The sequence below is a fragment of the Peromyscus eremicus genome, chromosome 3 (assembly GCF_949786415.1).
Source record: "Peromyscus eremicus chromosome 3, PerEre_H2_v1, whole genome shotgun sequence".
In the NCBI taxonomy this organism is placed as follows: domain Eukaryota; kingdom Metazoa; phylum Chordata; class Mammalia; order Rodentia; family Cricetidae; genus Peromyscus; species Peromyscus eremicus.
In genome coordinates this window covers 45511407-45535774 of record NC_081418.1, presented here as the reverse complement: position 1 = coordinate 45535774, position 24368 = coordinate 45511407, and the positions used below count along the sequence as shown (strand labels likewise).

The following is a 24368-nucleotide window of genomic DNA, read 5'->3' as shown; positions in this document are numbered from 1 at the left end:
TAAAGAGCTGACTGGCCTGTAGCTGGGCAGAAAGAGATTGGGTGAGAGAGCCAGACTAGGAGAATTCTGGGAAGAAGAAGAGCAGAATCAGAGGAGTCACCAGGAGACACAGAGGGAGCAAGACATGCTGCAGGACAGGTAAAGCCATGAGCCACGTGGCAGCACATAGATTAATAGAAATGGGTTAATTTAAGTTGTAGGAGCTAGCTAGTAATAAGTCTGAGCTATCAGCCAAACATTTATAGTTAATATTAAGTATCCATGTTGGTTATTTGGGAACTGGTGGGTGGGGAAGAAAAATCCATTTACAATGTTTTAAGATATTTCCTAAATGTGTCCAGTTCTCTTCTCTTCCATGCCATGGCCTCAGTCTTAACCCTATAACCTCTTGAGTCTTCTTGATAGCCACTTTCATTTTGTGTTCTCCTTCCCCATGTCATATTTCTTTTCTTTTTTTTTTTTTTTTTTTTTTTTTTTTGGTTTTTCGAGACAGGGTTTCTCTGTGTAGCTTTGCGCCTTTCCTGGAACTCACTTGGTAGCCCAGGCTGGCCTCGAACTCACAGAGATCCGCCTGGCTCTGCCTCCCGAGTGCTGGGATTAAAGGCGTGTGCCACCACCGCCCGGCCCCATGTCATATTTCTACATCAAAATCTCATGCCCTGCTCTTGCTTACAATCACTTAGTTGTTGCCCCACATTCCCCAGAGTCTAGAATTCAAATTCTTTAAATAGTATCACTTACAAGCCCTTGTGTCTGTCTCCAACTTTATATCTTCCAAGTATCCAAGTATCCCAGCATAGAACTTAACCAAAAAAAAAACAAACAAAAAACCCCAAACACTCTTGAGTCTGTTTTTTTTTTTTTTCATTCCACAAAGAAAATAAGGGCTGTTGTTGTTTATCTATTGATTGTCTTTTTTATTTGAGTTTGAGACGTACCTTAGAGAATCTCATTCCCTTTAAAAGAGCCGTTCATTCAGAAAGGACAGGTTTGTGACAGGCTGAAGCTTTCTAATCAGGAAGCTAAGAGCTAATCATGCAGATGAACGACGTTTGTATCTTACCGCAGTCAGGAATCGCCATGCATTATTAATTAGCTGAAGACTGGTGTCATGGCCTGGCTATTAATAGCACAAGCGAGATGGACACCAAGGCTTGTCATGATGAGTGCAAAGCTCAGCACCTTGGAAAGGAACCTGTTTGTGTAGCAGCAGGAGTGGTTGTTCTTTTCTTTTCCTTCCTTCTTTCTTTCCTTCTTTCTTTCTTTCTTTCTTTCTATCTTTTTTTAGGGGGCAGAGAGGAATTTGCACCCAAGTTATCTGAACTAGTTCATAAGATCTTTTGATCAGACTTCCAGATTTGACGGTGTTTGTGTGTGTGTGTGTGTGTGTGTGTGTGTGTGTGTGTGTGTGTGTGAGAGAGAGAGAGAGAGAGAGAGAGAGAGAGAGAGAGAGCAGTGGGTTGGAGGAGCATCAGGCCACAGAGACAAAGCAGAGCCCCCTGTTTCTGGAGGACCCTGTCCTCATCCTTGTGCTGGGAGACAAGCTGGGACTACATACATCCCAGATCCTACTTTGCAAATCTGAGCAGTGGTTTCCATGGGCACAGTGCAAACGAGCGCCCATAACCAGGAAGGTAACAATTAGTAGGCACCCCATTTTGGGGACTAGAGGAGCTATAGGGTGGGATACTAATGAGGAGCCCATCAGCCCAGGATGGCTGCTCCCCAAGAAAAGGCTAGACTCCAGAGTGTCTTCCAGAACTCTCTCTACTGGAGTGGGCATAGACAGTTTCTCCAGAATTGACATCTAAATTAGAACAGTACCAAAGGGTTGGCAAGATAAATGGATTGTAAGTGAGTATGAAGTGTGTTTAAGATATGCAGTTGCCGGGTAAGGTTTTATGAGCTTTGCTTTTTTTTTTTTTTTTTTTTTTTTTTTTTTAGGAATGAAGTTAAAAATAAATGAATTCACTGTTTGGAAGGGATGCAGCTGTACCCCAGGACCCTGATCTCGCAGTCTAGTCCTGATCTGACTAGGAGGTGGGTCTGATCCTGCTGACAGGATATCTTTTTGTTTGCTTTGGAGTAAATGTTCCGATAACATGATGGCCAGAGAGTGGGGACAGTCTGGAGACTTCCCAAGCTTCCATTGAGTTGAAAGGTGACCTGTGTCCTTGCTTGCTGACATGTTGTCTGTGGATTGCTCACTTTGTAGCTTACGACCTGCTGGCAAAATTGTGGAGAGGAGACATCGCTCCTAGCTCTTCTCACGGCAGAAGCTAGCGATGCTTAGCCAGCTGAGGATGCTGCAATGCTGTAGAACAGTCCTTCCCTGAGGCTTGGGCTGTGGAGTCAATCAGATGCTTACTTCCCTTCTGAACCCTGAGTGGGGTCAGACCTTGGGTGTCTGCTGGACAGAGTCTGTCTTCATCCAGAAACCACAGAAGTGAGAAATACAGAAGAACATACCGACGGTTAATACAAGTGCAGTCCCCGACGATGTCTACCATGCCTGCGCAGATATATAATCTGCTGTAAGGCCTGCCTCCTGGAGATTTCTCCTTACAGATGGCAGGTTAGCAGCCCTTTGGCTTACGTCTTCTCGTTTAAAGGTGGTGGGTTTTAGACCTTGTTTAAATCACAGTAACATTTGCTTCCATCGGGACATCGGAGAAGAAAGGAAGTCGCAGCTGTTGGGGAGGAGGGTAGAAAACCAGAAGACGGAGTTTTCTACCAGCACTTCCATGGTTAGGAATGAGATCTGGGTTTCTGGAGGATAAAAATCTCAATTCTGAGGAATGGTATTATTGCATGGTGAATAATGGAGACACGCACTACCAAGACTGGCTGGCGCTGCCGGATTAGAATGGAGGAGTAGAGATGTATGGCCTCTTGTTGGGGCCTTCAGGCTTTCACGGCAATTACTTATTATAGATAGAAGGTTTTTAAAATTATGTACTCGACTTTTATAGAAGATTTCTCATGAATAATTCAAAATACTGACCCCAGACCTATGTATATGGGCTTACAAACACTAACTGAGCTAAAAATAAAACAAGGAATCGGAGGAAGAAAAGGCCTGTGAACTGAGGCGATCCAGGGTCAGTGTTTGTGATGTTAATTGACTGGGCTAAGGGAAGTCTGGGTAGCCGATAAACATTGTTTCTGGGTCCATCTGAAGATTAGCCCCAACCAATTCCCTGAACAGAGAAGATCTACCCTCACCAGGTTGGGAGGGCACCGCCCACTCTGTTGAGAGCTCTGAGGGAATAAAAAGGGCCAGCAAGGGTAAATTCCCTCTAAGCTGAGCCGTCCATCTTGTCCCACCTCTGTGCAACGGGCTCCTGGTTTTCTGTACTCCAGGCTTACCTCAGAGCATGGCGCCCTTGCCTGGGAGATGCCCACTGATTCCCTTAGTTCACAGGCATTCACCTTTGAGCAAGTTCCTACCAGAAAACAGAAAATCCCAATCTCTTTCTCTCTCTCTCTCTCATTTTTTTTAATGCAGTTTTTTACTTCAGTGTGGGCTGACCTGGAACTTGCTCTGTAGTCCAGGCTGGCCTTGACTTTCTGATGGTCCACCTGCCTCAGTCTCCCGAGTGCTGGGATCAAGCATGAGCCATTACGCTTAGTTTTCTTCCTCGTTTTTTTTCAACTATTGCCTTTCTGCTTCCCACCATGTGGCCACAGGGCGAGATGACCTTTGCCAGATGCTAGCCCCTTGCTTTTGAACTTCTCAGCTGCCCAAACTGTGAGAAACACATTCTTGGTCCCTATAATTTACCTGGCTTCTGGGATTCTGTTATCGCGGCACAGGACAAACTGAGTCAGGGGCTCTCCCTCTTGAGTTTTCACAAGTTGGTCCTGCTGAGCCCCTTGTACTCAGGAGTGGCCCTTCTGCTTCACCTTCACGTCTCTTTGGTAAACTGTGGGGCTGTCAAAGCGCATCCTTCATCTCAAGTACCTCAGCTGATGCCCCACCCACACCCACACCCACATCCTTTTCAATACTGTGGTCCAGTCATACCTCCATTAAGTTGTGTTGGGCTAACAGTCCCCTGCAGCTGTGGCTCCTTTTGCTGGGTTCCTCAAGGGTTTAGCCTGGTCCACAGTGACCTTGCTTTGGGATGCTGGCTACAGTATTCTTTAGCTGATCCACGGTGTTGTTCTTTCTATGAGATGGATGGGGCCTTGCCTTCTTGTTTCCTTCTTTTAACCTAAGCATAAGACAGGTGCAGGGTCCCCAAATGCAGCATCTCTGGGGTGTGAGGCCAAGAGCCCTAGATGCTAGTCCTGGCTTAGTCACTGAGTAGACATCTCCACACTCTTCTCCTGGACTTTGGCATTTTGCTGCTCTGAGAAGTTCAACGGTTGGGACAAAAGCTTTCTAAGTTCATCCAGTGTTTTCTGCCTACAGTAGGGTAATGTACTGGATAGCTAAATCAGAAATGTCCCTCAAAGTCCCTTCCATTAGAGGCCTGGTCTTCAGCTTGGCACTGTTGGAAGGCAGTTGAACTTTGAGGAGGCAGGCATTTATGCTAGAAGTTAGCATATTGGTGCTTTGCTCTTGAAGGGCATAGAGGGTATTGTGGAGGATACCCTGGTGTCTTGTGCTCTCTGTCTTAGTCTATCCCTGTCTGTTTGTCTGTCTGTGCTTCCTGGCTGTCATGAAGTGAATAGGATTCCATAACAATAAAAATGACAGGCTACTAAGACATGAAAGCCAATCTCTGTGGGATCATTCTCCCTCTTCCCGTATTTATTTTATTTTTGATATTATAATTTAATTACAATATTTCCCCCTTCCCTCCAAACACTCCCATATGCCTTGCCCCACTCTCCTTGAAATTTAGGGCCTCTTTTTTCACTAATTATTATTGCATTCATATATATATATGTATATATATACATATATGTTATATGTAGGTAGATATATATAATGCTACCTCTATGTATGTTTTCAGGGCTGACCGTTTAGCACTGGCCAGCCAGTTGGTGTGCTCTTCGCTGGGGAAGGCTACCTCCCTAGGGAACATCTTTTTCTGAAAATACCTATTGCCTTCAGAGACTGAACTTTTGCTAGACCTTACAACACAGCAAGTTAACAATACACCCTGAGATCATTTAAAACTACGTACTCAGTCTGCTGTCCTACTGTGCACTCAGCCTGTTTATGTTTAACCTGCTTTAAGAGAGCAATGGAACCCACCATACTATGCTTTGTACCTCTCATGTAATCAGCTCTTACAACCTACATGCATAGCTGTTGTGGAATGTTTTAACTGGTTAAAGATGTGTTACATGTGTTTATGTTGCGGAATATTACTTTAATTGTGTAAGGGTGTGTTACATTTGTTTGTGCTATATTTCTTTAACAATGTAATGATGTGCATTTAACAATGTAAAGATGTGTTGCATCTGTTCCCCCTTGCCTGCCTAAGTCACCTGATTGGCCTAATAAAGAGCTGAATGGCCTATAGCTAGGCAGGGCTGGCATACAGAATAATTAGGAGGAGAAATCTAGGCTCGAAAGAGGAATGAAAGAAGAAGAGAGGAGAGAATGAGGGAGACACCTGGGGCCAGAAGCCAGGAAGCCTCCAGCAAGCAGACATGAGAAGCAGTGAAAGTAAGATATTACAAAAGAAGGTAAAAGGCCTCAAGGCAAATGGTAGATAAAGAGAAACAGGTTAATTTAAGTTCAAAGAGCTAGCCAGAAATGAGCCTAAGCTAGGCCGAGCACTCATAACTAATAAGTCTTTGTGTCATGATTTGGGAGCTGGTTGGTGGCCCAAAAAGAGAGAGAGATCCTGGTACATATAGCTTTAATCTTAAATTGTGTATTCTGCCATGCCCCTTAGTAGTGTGTGTGTGTGTGTGTGTGTGTGTGTGTGTGTGTGTGTGTGTGTGTGTATGCACTCGCATGTGCGTGTGCTGTGGTACTCATTTGCTGAGAGTCTCTAACAGGTTGAAAGCAAACTGAAACAAAACAAGCATATACCATAAATATTGGAAGCAGCATGTGGATACGGGTAGATAGTACATGATTGCCATTTTGGCTCATTCTGTGTTAATAAAGTCATTTTTCCTCTTATAAAACTCTATTAAAAGTCTTTATAGAAAAGAACTTATTTCTTTCCACTAATGTATTTCTGTGCTATTCAATAAACATACAGCAAAGCCCTTTGTTAGGGACAGACATCAGACACACATAGCAGCAGATAGATGGCACAGGGAGAGAAGTGAAGAATTCATATATGGGCTCGATCTTTGTCCACATCAAGAGGAAGACTTTTTTTAAATATCTCAATGTGATACTGACACATATCTCTCTTAGCTGTAATTAAAATGAAAGCCACGTCCCCTTCTTCTGACACCTTCTGAAGGTTTTTTGGGGGGATTGCTCTTGAAGTCCAGGTGCTCCTCATGTCCAGAGCCCATTAACAAGCTGCTTTTCTCAGAGCAGAAAAGGGGAGGGGCGAGTATATCTTTCCTTCTTAGACAGGGTACCAGCTACAATCCAAAGTATCATCTCCCCAAGTCTGAATTGTGGAAACAGTTTATTGGGCTTACAGAGCATGCATGAGGGGTTCCTAACAGGAGTGTGGGTGACCCCCAAGCAGCTGCACCACTGAACAGTCTCACCCCAGCATGAATGATGACTTCCCCACAGCTGCATAGATGACGCCTCCCCCTTCATTCATACCCTATGTACTCTACCTTCTCCAAAGACCACGAGGCCATGAGAAAAGGCGGCAGAACTGAACACAGTGCACAGCTGGTGCCTTCCAGCCCGTTCCTTCTGAGGGAACCTCAGCACTCAACAGCCTCCCCCACAAGAGTCTCTTGCAGTGGTCACAGCTGCTCTGATGGAGATGTGCCTGCTGACCCTGCAGCTAGAATGCTACAGCCACTTTACAGAGACAGGAAAGAACAAACCCCACACTTCTCTGCCCACCCTTTTCTTCAAAGGTCCTCGTGTGTATACAACTTGAATACATCTGTATGTTTTCATGTACCTTTTGACACAGATGCCACAGCCAAGGAGCCTTCATGGGTAGAGAGAAAAGGTGGTTTTTCTCCCCTGTGCAGGCTAAAGTGACATTCTGAGCCCTGATTCTAGAACCATGGCCTCCACTGCCTTTGGATGGAGTGTGAATCACTTTCCACAGCCATTTCAGTCCTTTGGAGGTTTATGTTTCTCAGATTTTTTTTTTTTTTTTTTTTTTTGGTAGATGTACTGGCCCCATGGTATTCATAGACAGGCCCAGAGAGAGGCAGAGATGGGGAAATGACTTCTTCTCAAATTAAGCCCAGTAGTGCCTCCCTCTGGGGGCCATAGGAAGGACAGAGGAGCTAGAAGAGCCAGGTTGCCAGAGACTGTCACTGGAGCTCGGAGTTGGTGAGCTGTCACATTAGACAGAAGTATTGGCTCAGCACAGAGAAGGCGAGAGGGACTCCCAACTTGAACCTTGGTGCCAAGCAGAACAAGTCCACGAACTTGCTGGGTCTCAGGCACCTTCCTTGATCCAAGTCCCTGTGTCCTCAGTGAAGTGGGAAAAATAGTGTTTCTCCTAGGGTTATTGTGGAGATTCAGTGAAATAGTGTGGTAGAGCATTTAACACATATTGGACACATTACATGTTCATGAAATGGTGTCTCCCATAATGCACTAGCAATCAACCACAAAATAAAAACAACAGAAGCCAGCTAGTAATGGTTTCCTGATCTCTCACAGTAAGTAAATCCCCGTGGAAAAAAACTTGCTTTTTCTATGTGGAGTCGGATTCCTCCTGGAACATCTATGCAGAGTCAGCAGGAGTCCAAGGCCACCTTTCTAGCAGGGATCACAGATAATGAGAACTCCACTTACCTACAAGTGCCCAGCCTCGTCTTTTTTTTTTTTTTCTCCAGTTTATACACATGCAAGCTGTATATACATTTACACATTCGTATGTGGCTTTTACAGGTCACTGAATCCTTGGGATCCCAGGGACTCCCGCTCCAGGTGTGTGAACACCCTGGCAGGATTTTCCATCACAGATGTGTCTTTGGCTAGGCACGTCCCAGTAACCCCAGGTCACATGCATTTCTTCCCGCTCACACCTCATTCTGTTCACAGAAGTCCTTTCTGCTGTTTGCATCTTGGTTCAATTTCAGAGAGATTTCCAGCTCAGCTCCAGCCACTCTCCCATCTCATTACACTCTTGGTAATTAGCTCCATCTCATTACCCCAGCCCGGTTGGAATACGATTACTTGTTTCCAGGTGTAAACCTGGGCGGTGCATACACCTCTTCAAAATTCCAGGCAGGCCGCCTGCCGCAGCCAAGGCAGGACAACTACTTCCAGCCGCGTACCGTTCATTAGCGCTTCCATGTCAGGGAAAGCACTCTGTTGTATTCCACATCTGGTCACATGCTTATTAATTATGCACTTCTTATAACAACTGTGTCTAATTAGGACAGAGTTGAGACCTCTGCGGAGCCTAGTGATTCTTTATGTTTTCCCATTCTTGGTACCTCATTACCCTCCCTCCAAATTATGCCCAATTTGTTTTACATCCATGCCACATTAAGACAATTGCTCTCAGGTGTGTATTACAACACACGCTCTGCTTTTCAACCCAAACTTTCTTGACCAGAACACTCCATGTTCCCACATCCTGTTGAAGGCTAGCCATTTTTTGGTCTCTGCTCACATTTACCCTGGATGGAATGAATCCAGCTCAGACTTGCTGAACCCTGGGGCTGGACTCTGGCCTGCTTTATTCTTTGTCTATTTCTGTGTGCGGGTCCTGGGGAGGCAGCCAGAGCCATGTCTCAGAGCAAGGATCCTGACTGTAAGGGCCCTGGTCCATTCACAGAGCCCGTGAGGCAGGAACCCATTTGTTCCAGCAGGAGCTGGTGAGGCGTGAGCTGCCAGACTGTGCAGAGAGGCACACAAGAAAGGGACAGTTCTGAGCTTCCAAAACTTCACACAACTTAGCCACGCAGCAGGGAGTCGGGCTGAAGATTTCAGTCCTCAATCCTATGCAATGGCTTCCTAAATGAAAGGCTAGTGTTAGAGTATTGAGTGGGAAGTGTGGACGGTAGCAAAAGCAAGATCACCGTGAGTGTTTTAAGAAGCTAGCTGTCTTCATAAACTTCTATAAACCCAGGGTCTGCGGTATTGACCCAGAGCCCTCCCGAAGCTATCCTGTGTCTCTGTCTTTTTCTTCATCTACGTCTATATTTCATAGCTACGATTTCCCAATTCCACGTCCGGCCCCCCTTCAGAACCGTTCAGCAGGTTGAGCGGGACTCGACACCCTCCCATCTTACCCCTGTACCCTACTGTTCGTATTCGTTGTTCCGTGGGACAGTTTTGTTCCTACCATATATACATATATGATTTTATATAGCGATATAAGATCTAGAAACTACATGCACAAACTCTCAACAACATGGCTGCCTGCACAGACAACAGCATCAGCAGCGGACACGGCCAGTTTTGTCTGAAACTGGCTACTCTGCTTACAATCACCTTCAGCTGCATCCGTTTTTCTGCAGATGACAACTTTGTTCTTTGTAGTGAGAAGACATCCCATCATGCATCTATAGCATAGTTCCTCCCATTCCTCCATGGTTGGGTACCTGGCCTGGCTCCATATTTAGCTGCTGTGAACAGCACAGCTGTAAACACTGCTGTGCAAGTATCCCTGTGACATGTGGATTTGAGTCCTTCAGGTAAGTACCCAGGAGTACTACAGCTGGGTCATGTGGTAGATCTATTTCACTTTTTTGAATTTCTAAAATTTTTAATTGAGTCTTTCATAAATGAGCACACTGTATTTATGTCATCTCCACCCCTCCCCCTTCTAACTCCTCCCATGTTCCTCTCCTTCTTGAATCCATAATTCCTTCTTCTATAATTCTTGTTATATGTACATCCTAATGAGTCTGTTTAGTTTGTATGTACATGCCTTTAGGGCTGACCACTTGTGATTGAATAACCTACAAGGGGGCGTGCCCCTGGAGAAGTCTGATTCTCCCTCTCTTAGAAGGCCTTGTGAATTTTCCCTCATCCATGTTGGCACGTCAACTGCTGTTGTCATTGCGTAGGTCTTGCATAGGCAGCCATATTTTGACAGTTCACGATGCAGCATCTTATGTCTAGAAGATACCCTCTCACAGCAGCCACCCTGGTCCTCTAATTCTCCCACTTTTCCTGCTTCCTCTCCCATGATGTTTCCCAAGCCTTGGGTGTAAGGGTTGTACTGTAGCTAACCCAACTGGGGCTGGACACCTCACAGTCACATTATCTGCATTTTGACGAGTTGTGAATCTATTTAGTAGCCTGTCCACTTTAAATGAGGTTCATTGATGACGGTGAGAGCTGCACCTGAGAAAGCATGTGAATGCGGCTTCTGGGTGTGAGGATGTACAGGGCAAGGGACCAGGGACAGACTCACCAAACTATTTTTACTGTTTTGAGGAGCCTTCACAGTGATCTCATAGTGGCTAGACAGTTTACATTCCTCCCAGCAGTATGTAAGGATTTCCTTCAGAGCCCCCCCCCCCCCCCGCCGCCCCCAGCAGCATTTGTTATTTAAGGAATATTCCTGTTCCATGTTTGGTTGAGTCTGTAGAAGAGAAGCCAATGGCTAGCTTTGTGGACTAGCCACAGGTCCATCGCATTTGTCCCACATTTAAGAGAAAACAGTGAGCTTTGCTCTCATGCCCTCCTGCTGAGGCTTATTAGTATTTTTCTCCTTTACTCACAACAGCACTTTTTAGGGAGCGGCAGGCATAGCAGAACGTTAACTCTTGAGGCTATGTGTGTCTGGGCTCTCTGCACTAACTCTAGTACTTTCTTGTAATGACTGTGAATAACACAGAATCCTTCTCACAAAACATCCCTGAAGTAGGGTCATACCATGTAGAAACCTTCAGTGTGTCCCCAGTGGTGACAGGTTCTGAGGTGGCTATGCCGTCCATCTGTATCCACTCAACCAACTACTGAATGTGTCATTGGTTTTGACTGTTTGCAGAATAAATACCAATGAATTACTGAAGACTTGTGCTTGAATGCCTTGGACAAAGGCCCCTATGACTTTTTCTGTGTAGAACTGGCATTTCTGGTCTGCCACTATTGTAGCAAAGTGGGGATCCACTCTCACACACGCTCTCTACAGCAGCTCCCGTGCCAGGATACTGCTTGATGGCTCTCACTGATCCCACTGTTACGCTCAACCCAAGTTCTTGACCCCTTCCACACCCAGGAAACCCATCCCAAGCCCTCAGAATAGGCAGGGAGGAACGAAGAAGGCAAAGATCTAAATGAAGTGGCCACAGTCACTGCAGAGTAGTGTCCCAACAAAAGTAGAACTCCAACAGCTCTCTGCCCCTCCGGCCACCTTGCCTCTTGTGTAGACATACAAGAACCTTGTACTTTTCCATGATTGTCTCCTGTGTGCATTCCACTTCTTTCCTGTCAGGATTCTAAACCACACAGTTGTGTAGTCCTCTCTTCTTCCTCTCAGAAAGTACTGAAAGGTCATCCTGCAGCTGTCTGCTAGCTTCTCACCCCACTGCCGACCTGGTTTCCAGCTTAGTTCTGGGTATGAACTTGTTGGGTTTCAAGTCCAGTTTCTAAATGCTAGATAAAAATGGTGTCCTCTGTCTCTGGCCTGAGGTGGTTTGAAAAAAAAAAAATGGCCCCCAAAGGGAGCAGCACTATTAGGGAGAGTGGCCTAGTTGGAGGAAGTGTGCTCTGGATATCGCTCTGTATAAATAAAATGCTGATTGGCCAGTAGCCAGGCAGAAGTATAGGTGGGACAAGCAGAGAGGAGAATTCTGGGAAGTGAAAGGCTGAGGCAGAGAGACGCTGCCAGCTGCCGCCATGAGAAGATGTTAAGATACCAGTAAGCCACAAGTCACATGGCAACTTATAGATTAATAGAAATGGGTTGATTTAAGATATAAGAACAGTTAACAAGAAGCCTGCCACGCCATACAGTTTATAAGTAATGTAAGTCTCTGTGTGTTTACTTGGTTAGGTTTGAGTGGCTGCAGGACTGGCAGGTGAGAGAGATTTGTCCTGACCGTGAACCAGGCAGGACTGGAGAAAACTCCAGCTACAGAAGTGTGTCACTGTGGAGGTGACCTTTGAGGTCTCATATATGCTCAAGCCACACCCAGTGTCTCAATTTACTTTCTGTTGCCTGTGCAAGATATACAACTCCCAGCTACCTCTCCAGCACCATGTCTGCCTGCATGTCACCATGTCCCACCATGATGATGATGGACTGAACCTCAGAAACTCTAAGTCACCCAATTAATTGTTTTCCTTTATAAGAGTTGTCTTGGTCATATATCTCTTCACAGCAATAGAAACCCTAAGACATGGCCCAAGTATAGCAGTGCCTGCCACACGCTAGGCTCCCAGGAAATGTTTGTTGAATGAAGACAATCATTAAAACAACATACAACATTTAAGCTTCTCAAGACAGGTTTTAATTTTTGGTTATTCCCATCCAGATCAAAGTTGTTACAAACAGGTGTGAAAATTCCCTCCCTTGGGGTCTAAGCATGACCTTGAATGGCCCCAGTCCTTCTGGCTCTTCTTCCCATGCGTGTTCAAGGTGCTTCCTTGTCAATGCACTGGTGTCTCCTGTGACCTATGAACCTTGAGCAGCAAGAGGACGTGGGGGCCTGGGCAAGACCCATACCGCCACGAGCATCGCAGGCATCTGTCTCAGGAAAGGGCAACTGGAAAAGAGGCTGAGCGGCCAGGCCTGGGGGATGCATGCCTTTAATCCCAGACACAGGGAAACCGTCCCATCCTCCTTGCTTTCAGCTGAGTGGACCTGAGCTGTACTGCTTAATATTCAATATTTCTATTGCTTTATTCCTCTCTGAATTTTTCAGTAGATTCGATGTTTACCATAATATTGATTGCTTTATTTTCTCATTGTCAAATTATTTTAAAACTATTTTTATTTTTGTGTGTCTGTGTCCCTGTGTTGTGTGTCTGTGTTGGTTTTGGTCAGTTGTTTATCACAGCAACAGCAACCAACTAGGACAGGACTTGTCTGTGAATTTAAATTCCATTAATTGAGGTGGGCAGGCCCACTCTGACTGTGGGGGAACATTCCACGGGCCGAGGTCCTGGGCTGCATAAAAAAGAGAAAGCTACCCAAACCCGGGCATCCACTGCTGTTTTCTGACTGCAGAGGCAGTGTGAGCAGCTGCCTCAACCTCTGGCTGTCATGGCTTCCTGGTTATGATGGGCTTACCCTTAACTGTTAGCCAAAAAACCTTCCTTTCCTAAGTCACTCCTGTCACAGCAACTGGACAAGTGACTAACACAGTGTGCATGGGAACATGAGGATGCCCCTCAAAACTGACGCTCAGTGAAGTGTGAGATGGGAAGTTCTGCAGCCATGGGAGGGTGAATCACCTTTCATCCTTCTTTTGTAGCATTGGTTTTATGACTTGACTTTTTTCTTCATGTGTATGAGTGGTTTGGCCTGCATGTATGTCTGTGCACCACATACATGAGGTACCTGTCGAGCCATGAGAGGACTTCTGGTGAGGGGAACTGAAGTTACAGATGACTGAGCCTCCATGTGTGGGTGCTGAGAATTGAACTCTAGTCCTCTGGAAGGACAGCCAGTGCTCGCAACTGCTAAGCCATGCTCCAGCTCTGACTCTTGGTTTTAATACAGAAGGAATAAACAAAAAGGTTATAAAACCGACCAGCAACCTGTGGTGTACAGGCTATAGCGCCCAGCCCCCCCCCCCCCAGCCGGGAAGAAAGCTGCTTTCCCCCAGCCCCGAGACTGGTTTTGGTAGGGAGGCCAGCTGAGAAGCTCTTACTTGATTTTGGCAATGGAGACAAAGTAATGGGCACACTTACTTCACTGAACTACAAAGCCCCTGCTCATGCTACGGACCTTATTAAGTAGCTTCAGGGCGGTCCTAAAACAGGCAGTAGCCAACTTTCCTTCACTCCTTGACATGCCCCCCTTCCTGTCCCACCCTCATCCCTTGGGAATAGACAGCACTAAAGTAGTCATTAGGAAAACATTCTGTACTGCATACTTCCTTAGAGTTCAGAGAAAAGCAAAGTGAGGAGAAAAAAATCCACCTTCTATCCACTAAGCATCAGTGTAGACAAAATCAAGGCAGCTCACGCCATGCTGAATAGCTAGAGCCTGTAGCTGCACACACAATGACTGCTACCCACACCACTGCAGGGCACACCATCAGACGGTGGTTATTTTCTTGTCCTTGGTGGCTTGCTTGATGGCAGCCTGCTCACAGATGATCTCTTTGAGCCTCTGCAGCCTGGTGTTCTGGATGGTCTGGTCCCCCACGCCGGTCTGGCTGCGGTGCAGCAGGGTCAGGGCATGAATGTACTCCAGCTCTGTGTACTTCACGCCCTGGTCCACCACCAGGTTCAGGAGCTCATCGGCTGTGTTGTACAGCATCTCATAGTACTGCCTGGGGAAGCAAGACAGAACCTTGTTGAGAGTTTCCTCTATCAGTATGGTGGCCGGGGGCATGCATATGCTGTTAATTGTATGCTAATATGTTTACTTATTATTTCACAAACAGCTACGGATTACCTGGAAGGCAAGTTCTGTCCCACTCAACCTCGTAGTCACTCACTCACTCATTATCTTATTATTTGGAGTCACTCATAAAGCTTATTATTGGAGACTCTGGGAAAGAAATATAGCTTTCTCCTTTAAATGGGATAATAATGTTGCCTACTTCTTCGGGTTATTGTAAGAATTAGTTAATTCATATAACACACTTAGAATGTGGTGTTTCATCAAGATGAACTCTTACAACAGCAATGGTAAAAGGAACACAGTAACAGTAACAGTAGCATGAGGACAGCTTTGAGTGCCCAGCCTGTTAGGAAAGGGACAGAAAAGGCTTCCAAAATGTGGGTCACCTCTTTCCTTCCTTCCATGAAAGCTTTACCAAGGTTGAGGGGCTAGAAGCACGCAGAGTGCGCTAAAGAGATGTGGGCAGAACAGACAGACATCCTACATGTCAGGACTGGTGGCTCAGGAACGTGCATTCCTGCATGCAGGGCCTGGAGTTTGCTGCTTCTCTACCGAGAGTATCTTGGGGAAAGAAAAACCAAAAAAAAACAAACACCAAACCAAACTAAAAAACCCTAAACTTCACATTTTTTGGAGGAAGGAAGCCATCCTTGGGCATGGGAATGTATTTCAAGAGCTTTGCAATTGCTGTTTCACTGGGGGTGTGGTCAGGAAGAGTTCTGGTGTCTCCACTAGTTTTTCTTTTCAACTCATAGTCTATTAGAGCAGGAGAAAGGTGCCCTTGAAGTACTAAGAAGGGGGAGGGATGAACCTGCTTGTTTCAGATGGGCAACTTCATGAGTGTCCTGGGAGCACAGGTTGGTGCTGTCATGTGGAGACTCCCTGAACATTAGTGTTCTGTTGTGGTTTCAAATGAGGACTTACTTCAGCCTCATGAGACCTGCTGTGGCATGACTGTGAAATGTTCCCACAGGTTCATGTATCTGAACACTTTATCCCCAGACGCTGGCATTTTGGTAGGCTGTGAAAGTCTGACTGCAAGAACCAGCTGGCAGATGCAGGGTTATAGACTGGCTTCCCAACACTCTCTGCTTCATGACCCATGCAGATGCGAAGAGGTGGCAGCTGTAAGCTCTCATTGCCCAGAGTGAACAGCCATGCCTTCCCCACTAGGACAGACTGCGTCCCTTTCACCTGTGAGTCCAAATACACCCTTCCTGTTTTAGGGTGCTTCTGCCCAGTATTCGGCCACCACCAGAAAAGCAATGAACACACATGGGTATTTAGAAAGCACGGGCCAAGCTTATCCTTGGATGTGCACAGAAGTACCTCAGATGGAAGAGGAGGAGAAAGCTACTTGGAGGATTCTGAGAAAATGGTATCATCAGTAATCAAGAAACCCTTTGAGGTTGCATGTTTGGCATAAAGTCAATGAGTTTTATATTATACTCCTCAATGTATCTGCTATAATTAAAAATATTTTACTGAAAAAAATTATGCTGTAGGAAGATGCTTCATACTGTCCTACAGCAACATACGCTCAGTGGCACATAGTAGCTTCCTCCCTGACACTTCCCTTATTTTATGAATTAAGGATCTATGCTATATAGTTCTGTTTCTCTTAGATGCATAGCTGTGAGAAGAAGCTGTCTGTTTAGGAAACACATCCATTTTAAATATTGCTCAAGAAGAAGACATGTACAAGTTTAGACTTATCAAATGGAGTAAGGCCTTTGTGAAATCTGGACTTTCTAGCCTATATGTTCCCAAACTTCAGAGTGCTTCACTGGGACCGCCCCCCCCCCACCCCAGGGTCATGAGAATGGAGTACAGGAGCCTCACACCTTGGCACTGAACTGTCAAAGGTTCCAAGCCACTCCACCTCCGGGATCCCCAGGACTGAGAAGCAGGGGCTGTTACAGAGGCAGTAAATGGTTTATAATACTTTTCACTGAGATTAAGCCAAAAGAATTGGAGTTCTTTGCATTATGATATTGATATTTTCATCATTTATCTTAAAAAGCAACGCCGAGCCCATCAGCCCAGCTGAAATTGGATTTCTTTTGAAAAGTCTGATGAACTGTTTCCAGGGAGACTGGTTTCCGCAGAGACTGCCATTCCACCCTGGGAGCAAACAAGACAAAGACGCCCGGATCTCTAGCCCTGGACCTTCCAGTGTGATGAGTGACGGAGGGCACAGCACTAAAGTACTTAATGTTTCAATCTCCTCTGTGCATTGACGACCTTTATGAATCCCAGAATGACACTGCGAAGGCAAGGGAGAGACTAAAGGACTTCTCAGGAGCCTCAGATGAACAGGGCACCAGGATTGCAAAGCTGAGTTATTAAACAAAATTGACAGCTAACTGATGGCATATTTTCTATAGTTAGGGGGAAATTCCCTATAACCATGATGATATATTAGATCATAAAGAAACATAAATATTTAACGACAGAATGAAATCCATTTATCTTTCAGAAAGCCACCTTACCCAGTAGTGAAGACTAATAAATGGGCAGAACAGCTGACAGAGAGGTGGGAAAGTGCTACAAGATGCCCTAAAGAGGAAGTGGGAACATGCCCTAAACTATGCAATTAAAATGAGCTTCCATGATAAACACTGACAGATTGAAATGAAATCATGTAACCCAACAGTAATAAATAATTGATGGGTACGTACTGAGACTTCAGGAAAATAAAAGCATGGTTTTTTATCATCAAGCATTAAAACAGCAGCCATAGCTTCCAGGGTACCCCAGCTTACAGCAGATGGCATTGTATGTGGCTGCCTGGGTTGCATTAGTGAACACACATGTTCTGTAGATGTTTTCCAGCTCAGGACTCATAGAGGGAGTCTCTTTATAAGACCCTTAACATTTAGAGGCCAGCTGCTAGCTGTGGACTGAATAGCCTATTCTGAGGACCAAAGGAGTTTGGCATCATCCTGGTGACTGGAACATTCTGTGACCAAGTGTGTTCCTTCCCATGGTTCCTCTTGCTCTTTGCTGTGTGCCTTTTGGTAGCACTTCCCAAAGTATCATGAGTAGACATGGTGTATTAATGGCTTTTCTGATGGTGTGATAAGATATCATGACCCAAATTGACACGTGGAGGAAGACTTTATTTTGGCATATGGTTCTGTTGTGAAGCCACACTACATTTTCAGTGCATGCAGTCAGGCATGTTGTGTATGTACAAACTGCTTGAACCTTTTGCTTTTAGCATTATAACTCTTCTGACTTCCCTTTAAAAGCCCTTTATACATTTACACACAGGATCAGGAAGAACTTTGTCCACACCTGTCCACCCCTCCTCTGACAAGCTCAGTTCATGTCTCCATTGTGACCTGAGGCTACTACAAATGGTTATGGGTTTCCTGTAGGAAACTGGGGGAAGAATGCCACCCCCACACCCCAAAGCCATCTCTTCCACCACAGCAATTGTCCTGTGCCTACAGTCTTTCACAGCAGGTGTGTGTGCAGGTGACAGACAGCAAGACCCTGCTGGGGGCTGGCCTAAATCCCTGGGTATACTTTTACTGTCTGCCTTCTTTCACTTGGTGGAATTCAAAGTACAAGATTCATTTCTAAATGGCTTTTAAATAGTTACCCTAGGCATCTGGGGGCATTAGTGCCAGTACCCCCAGGCCAAATTCTCTCTATAAAATAACATAGTGTTTGCATAAAACTTACACAGTCCTCCTGTACATTTTAATTTTTTGAGACAGGGTCTCACTATGTAGCCCCAGCTGGCCTCAAATTCACAGAGATCCTCTTGCCTCTGCTTCTCAAGTGCTGGGATTAAAGGTGTGTGCCACCATGCCCAGCTCTTCCATACATTTAAAATCTTGTCTGGATTACGTACTCAGCACAATTCAAACACACTGCAGACAGTTGTTATACTATAGGTTTGAGGATAATGTTAACAAAGTCTGCACATATCTTTTTCCTGGATACTTTGATCTTTGGTTGGCTAAAACCATAGAAGGCAGAACCTGTGGATAAGAACCTGTATATAAAGATGGGTAAATGCACACAGCTATGGGCTCCTGCTGTTTTGGAGCTGTATTTATTGTAGTAATATTAGCAATGTTTAATTTGTAGATGCATCTGTGTATCCAACCTTCTGAAATGGGCATCACAATTCACACTGTACACAGAAGCAACTCAGCTGCAGAACATGAATGGTTTGTCTCAGATCTCAGACTAAAGGATTTTAAGACCTATACGTCCCCCAGAGCCAAGGTAATATACAGAGCTGAAACTGTAGACAGCAAAGGTACTAGCTGCAAATAGTCTGTGTAGCTAATTACACGGAGCTACACTTTGGGATAACTGAAGAAAATGATCAGACTGACTGACTCCAGCTATGTCTGCCGATGAAGTGGTGTGAGCCTGCACTGCGGCAGTTCACACTTTGTTTAGACAAACCTCACGGTTACACCTGACTAGCTCTCTGTGGATATGGAATTCAGGGCTCCAAACTTAAACTTCAGCACTTAACTTAGGACTTTTTCATTTTGTTACCTACTTTATTTTTCCCTGTTTGTCTGTCCAAGGAGGTAATGGATGAGGTAAGCATTCTCTTTAAAAGTTGGTTGCCTTTCTGACTTATTACTTCCCTTAGGATAATCACGTGTTTTCAGTGTGGTGCTTTAGAAAGGGGAATTCTCATACATTGTTGGCAGAGATGGAAATTAGTACAGCCATTATGGAAGACAGTAGATAGAAAGAGTTTTTAAAACACACAGAACTCTGTATGACCCAGCAGGCCACTCTGGGCTCTATATCCAAAGGGAATAAAGTCATTACATCAAAGAGATACTTGCACTTTTTTGTTGCAGCAGTATTCACAACAGCTATGATACAGAATTTTTCCTGAATCTGTGAATAAGGAAAGTGTGGTGTATGTGCCTAACAGGCTGTTACATAAAGAAAGAAGGAGATGCTGACCTGAAAAGCTGACCCGAATCTAACAGTATTGACCGTAGCTCCCCGAATTATTTTTAGGTGGGGATAGTGAGAGGGCTCAGTAGGTAAAACGGTGCTTGCTGCCAACCCTGGTGACCAGAGTTGAATTCCTGGGGCCCACATGGTGGGAAGGAAGAACTGGTGTCTACGAGCTGTCCTTTGATCTCCACATGTACACTGTGGCTAAGTGTGTGCACGCTGGGTATTGCTTTTCTAAAACGTTTAGAATCGGAACTGTGTTGCCTCAGGTGATTTCAGACTGGGAACTATATGCACATACATAGTGAGGTATCTTGGCGATGGGACTTGAGCTTAGATTCACATGTTTCCTACACATCTGTTATGGTGTGGCTTACAGTGCGAGGCTCTCTCGGAAGGCTCCTCTGTAAGAAGGCAGCACTGGCATGGTGGGCTCTTTAAGAGCCAGGGTCTAGTGGCAGGTTCTTGGGTCCCTGGTGGTCCTGCCTTGTGAAGGGACTGCTGGTTTGGGAACACAGTCCTTACAAAAACCAGGGCCTGACCTCCAAGTCATTCTTGTTTTTCTGTATCTCGTTGTGATCTCGTTTCTACAGGGACTGCTACCATTGCCATCTGCTGTGAGTGATGGATCTGAGGGAGTCCTTACCAAAGATGATACAGGCACTGTATTTGAACTTGTAAAATGAAGCTCTTGTCCTCATTAGCAACTTGCCTCAAGTATTTCATTATAGTAATGAAAAGCTGGCTCTTTGCAGAAGGCAATTTTGTGCAATATTTTAGTGAGAATGCATTTTGACTGCAACCCCTTGTACAAGGTTAGAGGTGGAGTTTTCCACTTGTGGCATCTGGTTAGTACCCATAAGATTTTGGAATTTAGAAAATTTTAGGTTTCAGATTTCAGATTAGAGATGTTTAACCTGCAACAGGAGTATTTCAAGCACTTTCATAAAGGCACCGTAGTAAAGGGTAACTAAACAATCAGTTGAAACACTGAATTCTTGTTTTCTCAGCCTCCTTAATATTAACTATAATAATAAACAGGGAAGAAAGAAGAGAAAGGAACTGATTCATCCATAAACCAGATAATCATCCCATAAATAACTGACAGGGGCCTCCTACAGTGGGGATACTCACTCAGCAACCAGGCAGAGGTTCTGGTTGTCTTGCAAGCCATCTTAACTGGCCATGTGCCTTTGGACAAATGCTGTCATCTGCTCCCCGTGTGAAAATCTGAGAGGCAATGGCAGGTGCTCTGTAAGCACGGGTGGCATTTTGGGTTTTACACTGGTACAAAGTCCCCAGCTTGGTCCTTTCACATCACGGAGCTGCCATCAGGACCACTGATGCTAACTGTTGCCAAGCAATGGTAGGCACCACATTAGCAGTTGATCTGCAAACACTCCAACAAGTATAATCTTAGCCCAGATACTTTCCAGACCACTAATAAAGCAGATGATAATCCTGTGTATCAGAAGAATATATTAGTGTATTCAAATACAATATAATTGTTCTTATTTGTCTTCTCCTTCAAAGAGCTTAGAGTTTATTACAGACATGATTGAAATTTTTAATTTGAAATGCAGCGAAGTTATTTCCATTTCAGGAATGAGAAAAAGTAGAGAAAAGCTAAATACGTTTCAGGCAGTTAATGGCAGGTTTAAACGCGTATTTTATGTTGAGATGGTCTTTAATACTCTCAACAGATTACCCTGCTTTTTGTTTAGGGCATGCTGCTGTAGAATAGATTTTAGAAAAGACTTTGCCCATATTCCCTCAGCTGATGACAGCAGATAATCATTCCAGAGGTAGGTACAATTTGGAATTTTATGTTTGCAAAATTTGCTTTGTCTTTTTGGTGGCTCATTTACTCATTTTTTATTGCTTAAGTGACTGGGGATGTAGTTCAGTGGTAGAGCACTTCCTGAAGTGTGATGCCCAAAGCTGGACCCCAGACTCCAAAACTCAGAAGGGGTGGGGATGGACAAGCAGTTACTTATCAGCCTTATTCTGATAACCTCCACACTTTCACAATTCTGGGGCGTCTCTCCTGGAGACTTCAAAAGTTCATGCCAGCTGTGTTCACTCCTCCTCTCAGGAAGGTACCTCATCTCAGCACTTCTGATGGGCAGCTGCAGCCAGAGCTTTATTTCTCTTCAGAAAATGCAGTTCTTACAGCAAAGGAATTCCACCAAGTCCATCCATCCCTGTCACTGCTGAGATGATGGTAGCATTCCTGTTCCAGTCACTGAGATGGGACAATACCTCCCCATCATCTTAGCTAGCAACTTTGTCCCCACACCACCTTTGGAATACATTCTGAATTTATAAAATCCCACGTCACTCTGGACTACATTGGATAATTTTTTAAATTAAGGTTTCTACAACAGGGCTAGAGGACAATCTGTATTTTAAATTCAGTACAATTAAAACTGTGTCTCTTTGGTCTGGCACTGCCTTTGGTCAAAGCCCATTTACATGAATAATTATTTACTACATTAAGAAGTCAGCTCAAGTCCTTCTCCCATTCTGAAGGTTTTAATAAATATTGATCAGGACCATTTTTTGTTTGCACTTGCCAAAGCAATTCTGATGGATTCATCGTCTGATGTTATCAAATAATGAAATATGAAAGAGTGAATAGAATTACCCTCTTGTTCTGTGATTTTTTATTTAGGTCCTTCATTTTACTTTCATAATTGTGTTTGTCTCATACTTCTGTAAATGTTCTTTTGATTATCAAAAGGTGAGCCTGGGTTAAGGAGAGCTGTGCTATGCTGAATAGCAGTTTAGAGTCTTTTCAATTAAAATAGTTTATCGGATAGCACTTTGGAGAGTTTTCAATTTTAAAAAATAATTTGTCTAATATCACAGGTTGAAAAAAAGGCACATAGCATATTGCCCTCTGGCAGTCACAAAGCTACAGACTGTTTACTAATTAGTAAGAAAATCTTAAATTGTGTATTATCTATATTTCATAGACTAGAAATCTGGAGGCAACTGCTTGTGTAAGCTGAAAAATAATTCAGAGACCCCATGGCTTTTTCATCTTTAAGTAAAGCAACGGAAGTACTAACTTTTCAAAAATAATGCAAAGTGCTGCTTCAAAGGGAGAATGGACCTTGTTACCACTGCTGAGAAGTCCAGTAATGCTACAAATGACAGCGTCTCATAGAACAAACGCATGGTCCTAGGCTTCCAGGACCTTCTTTTATTTGCTCTTTAAAACTAACATCTATCTAGGCCTAGGTCAAAGGTATCCATGGCAGAAGTCAATGTTTAAATTTAAAGTCAAGCCAAGCCAGGGCTTGCTAGTCTACCTGTTGGCCTGGGCCATTCCTCATGTACTGATCTTGGGAAATGACAGAAGGATTAGAGGGCCATAGACAAGAGACAAAAACCAGGGCTTAGTGTCAAGTAATTATTAATATTAAGGATGGAGTAGAGAAGTGAGTGGATTAATGAGCTTATGGTTTCTGCATCTATCTACCCATCTGTCCATCCGTCCATTTGTCCATCTACCCACCTATCTACTATAGTGCTGGGGACTAAACCCAGAACCTCTCATGCATTCTAGGCAAGGGCTGTACTGCTGAGCGATGTACAGCAAGCTTGGTTTCTGGATTTATAATGGGGCGATTCTGCCTACCTGGAACTATTTGGGAAGAGAGATCGTGGAATTGCACGGGATCCCATGGCTTTGCTCAGAAACCACTCTCATTAGAGCCTTGTGCTGAAGAGACCAAGGTAACGGCTTGACTATAGCAGATGACAGGTATGGCAATTCCACTCCACCTCACAACTGTCAAGACAGACTGGGTGAGGGTAATGGGATGGTCTGCTGCAACCCATTATCACTCTCTCGCTGCTACTCAGCTATCATTTGCTGGACTCTTACAGGACACTCACTCAGCCTTTCATTTCCATTTAGAAATCTGAACACTTGTCAAAATTGTTAGGGGATTTCTCTGCTTTGTTGAAACAAAGACCATCTATTTCATGATTAATAGGTCTCCATTGGGGAAAAAAAAGGTTGGCAGCTGGGTATGGTGGAACACACCTGTAATCGCCCACTTGGGAAGTAGAGGCAGGAGGATCAGTAGGAGAGGGAGACAGAGAGAGAGAGAGGGAGGGAGAGGGAGGGAGGGAGGGAGAGGGAGGGAGGGAGGGAGGGAGGGGGAGAGGGAGAGAGAGAGAGAGAGAGAGAGAGAGAGAGAGAGAGAGAGAGAGAGAGAGAGAGGGTTATTAGAGGAAACCCAGCCCCCTCTGAAATCCACAATTATTTGAGAAGTGTAAGCATATGCAAATCAGCAGGTCCCAATAGCAAACACTTGAGGGTGTATTAACTAAACACTTAGGTTATTTATGAAGGAGAGAAAACCTAAATAAACCAAAGCTACAAAATGGGCCACCTGAGATTCAAGGACACGTGACTCAGGATGGATGTCAATTAGGAAAGTAATGGAGTAAAGAGGAGGGAGCTAATGGAAGTATGTACAGTATCCAGCAGGGCTTAATTAAAGACCCAAAGACTCTGACAAATGTGATGGATAGCTGTGGGAACTGTGAATTTGGTGGGTGAAAAGACCACTGTGGGTGATACATATTTGGCTGTCAGCAAACTGTTTGATACAGTGAGTCTAAAAATTGTAACTGGTAAAACGAATTTATTCTGAATGGCTGCCCATGACAGGACACAGGCAGAAAGCCCCACAAAGGGTAATGAGAAATGCAAGCCAACAGCTTCGGAGAAGGAAGGAAGCATCACTGAGTAGTGAGGACATGGCTTCACAACTGGTCTCACTTAATGCCTTAATTAGTGTGCGGGAAGAAAAGGAGCAGGAGAGGGCAAATGTTAGTAAA

At 44.6% G+C, this 24368-nt stretch overlaps 1 protein-coding gene across 1 annotated transcript in view; it reads right to left on the bottom strand.

The window, feature by feature from the left end:
- Positions 1–14053: 14053 nt before the first annotated feature.
- The window catches only part of Exoc4 (exocyst complex component 4), a 755612-nt gene continuing 745297 nt past the window's right edge, over positions 14054–24368 (bottom strand). Inside the window, exon 18 of the mRNA XM_059257532.1 lies at positions 14054–14484. Coding sequence (XP_059113515.1) covers positions 14247–14484 — 238 coding nt within the window. The 3' untranslated portion in view covers positions 14054–14246. The remainder of the gene's footprint in view (positions 14485–24368) is intronic.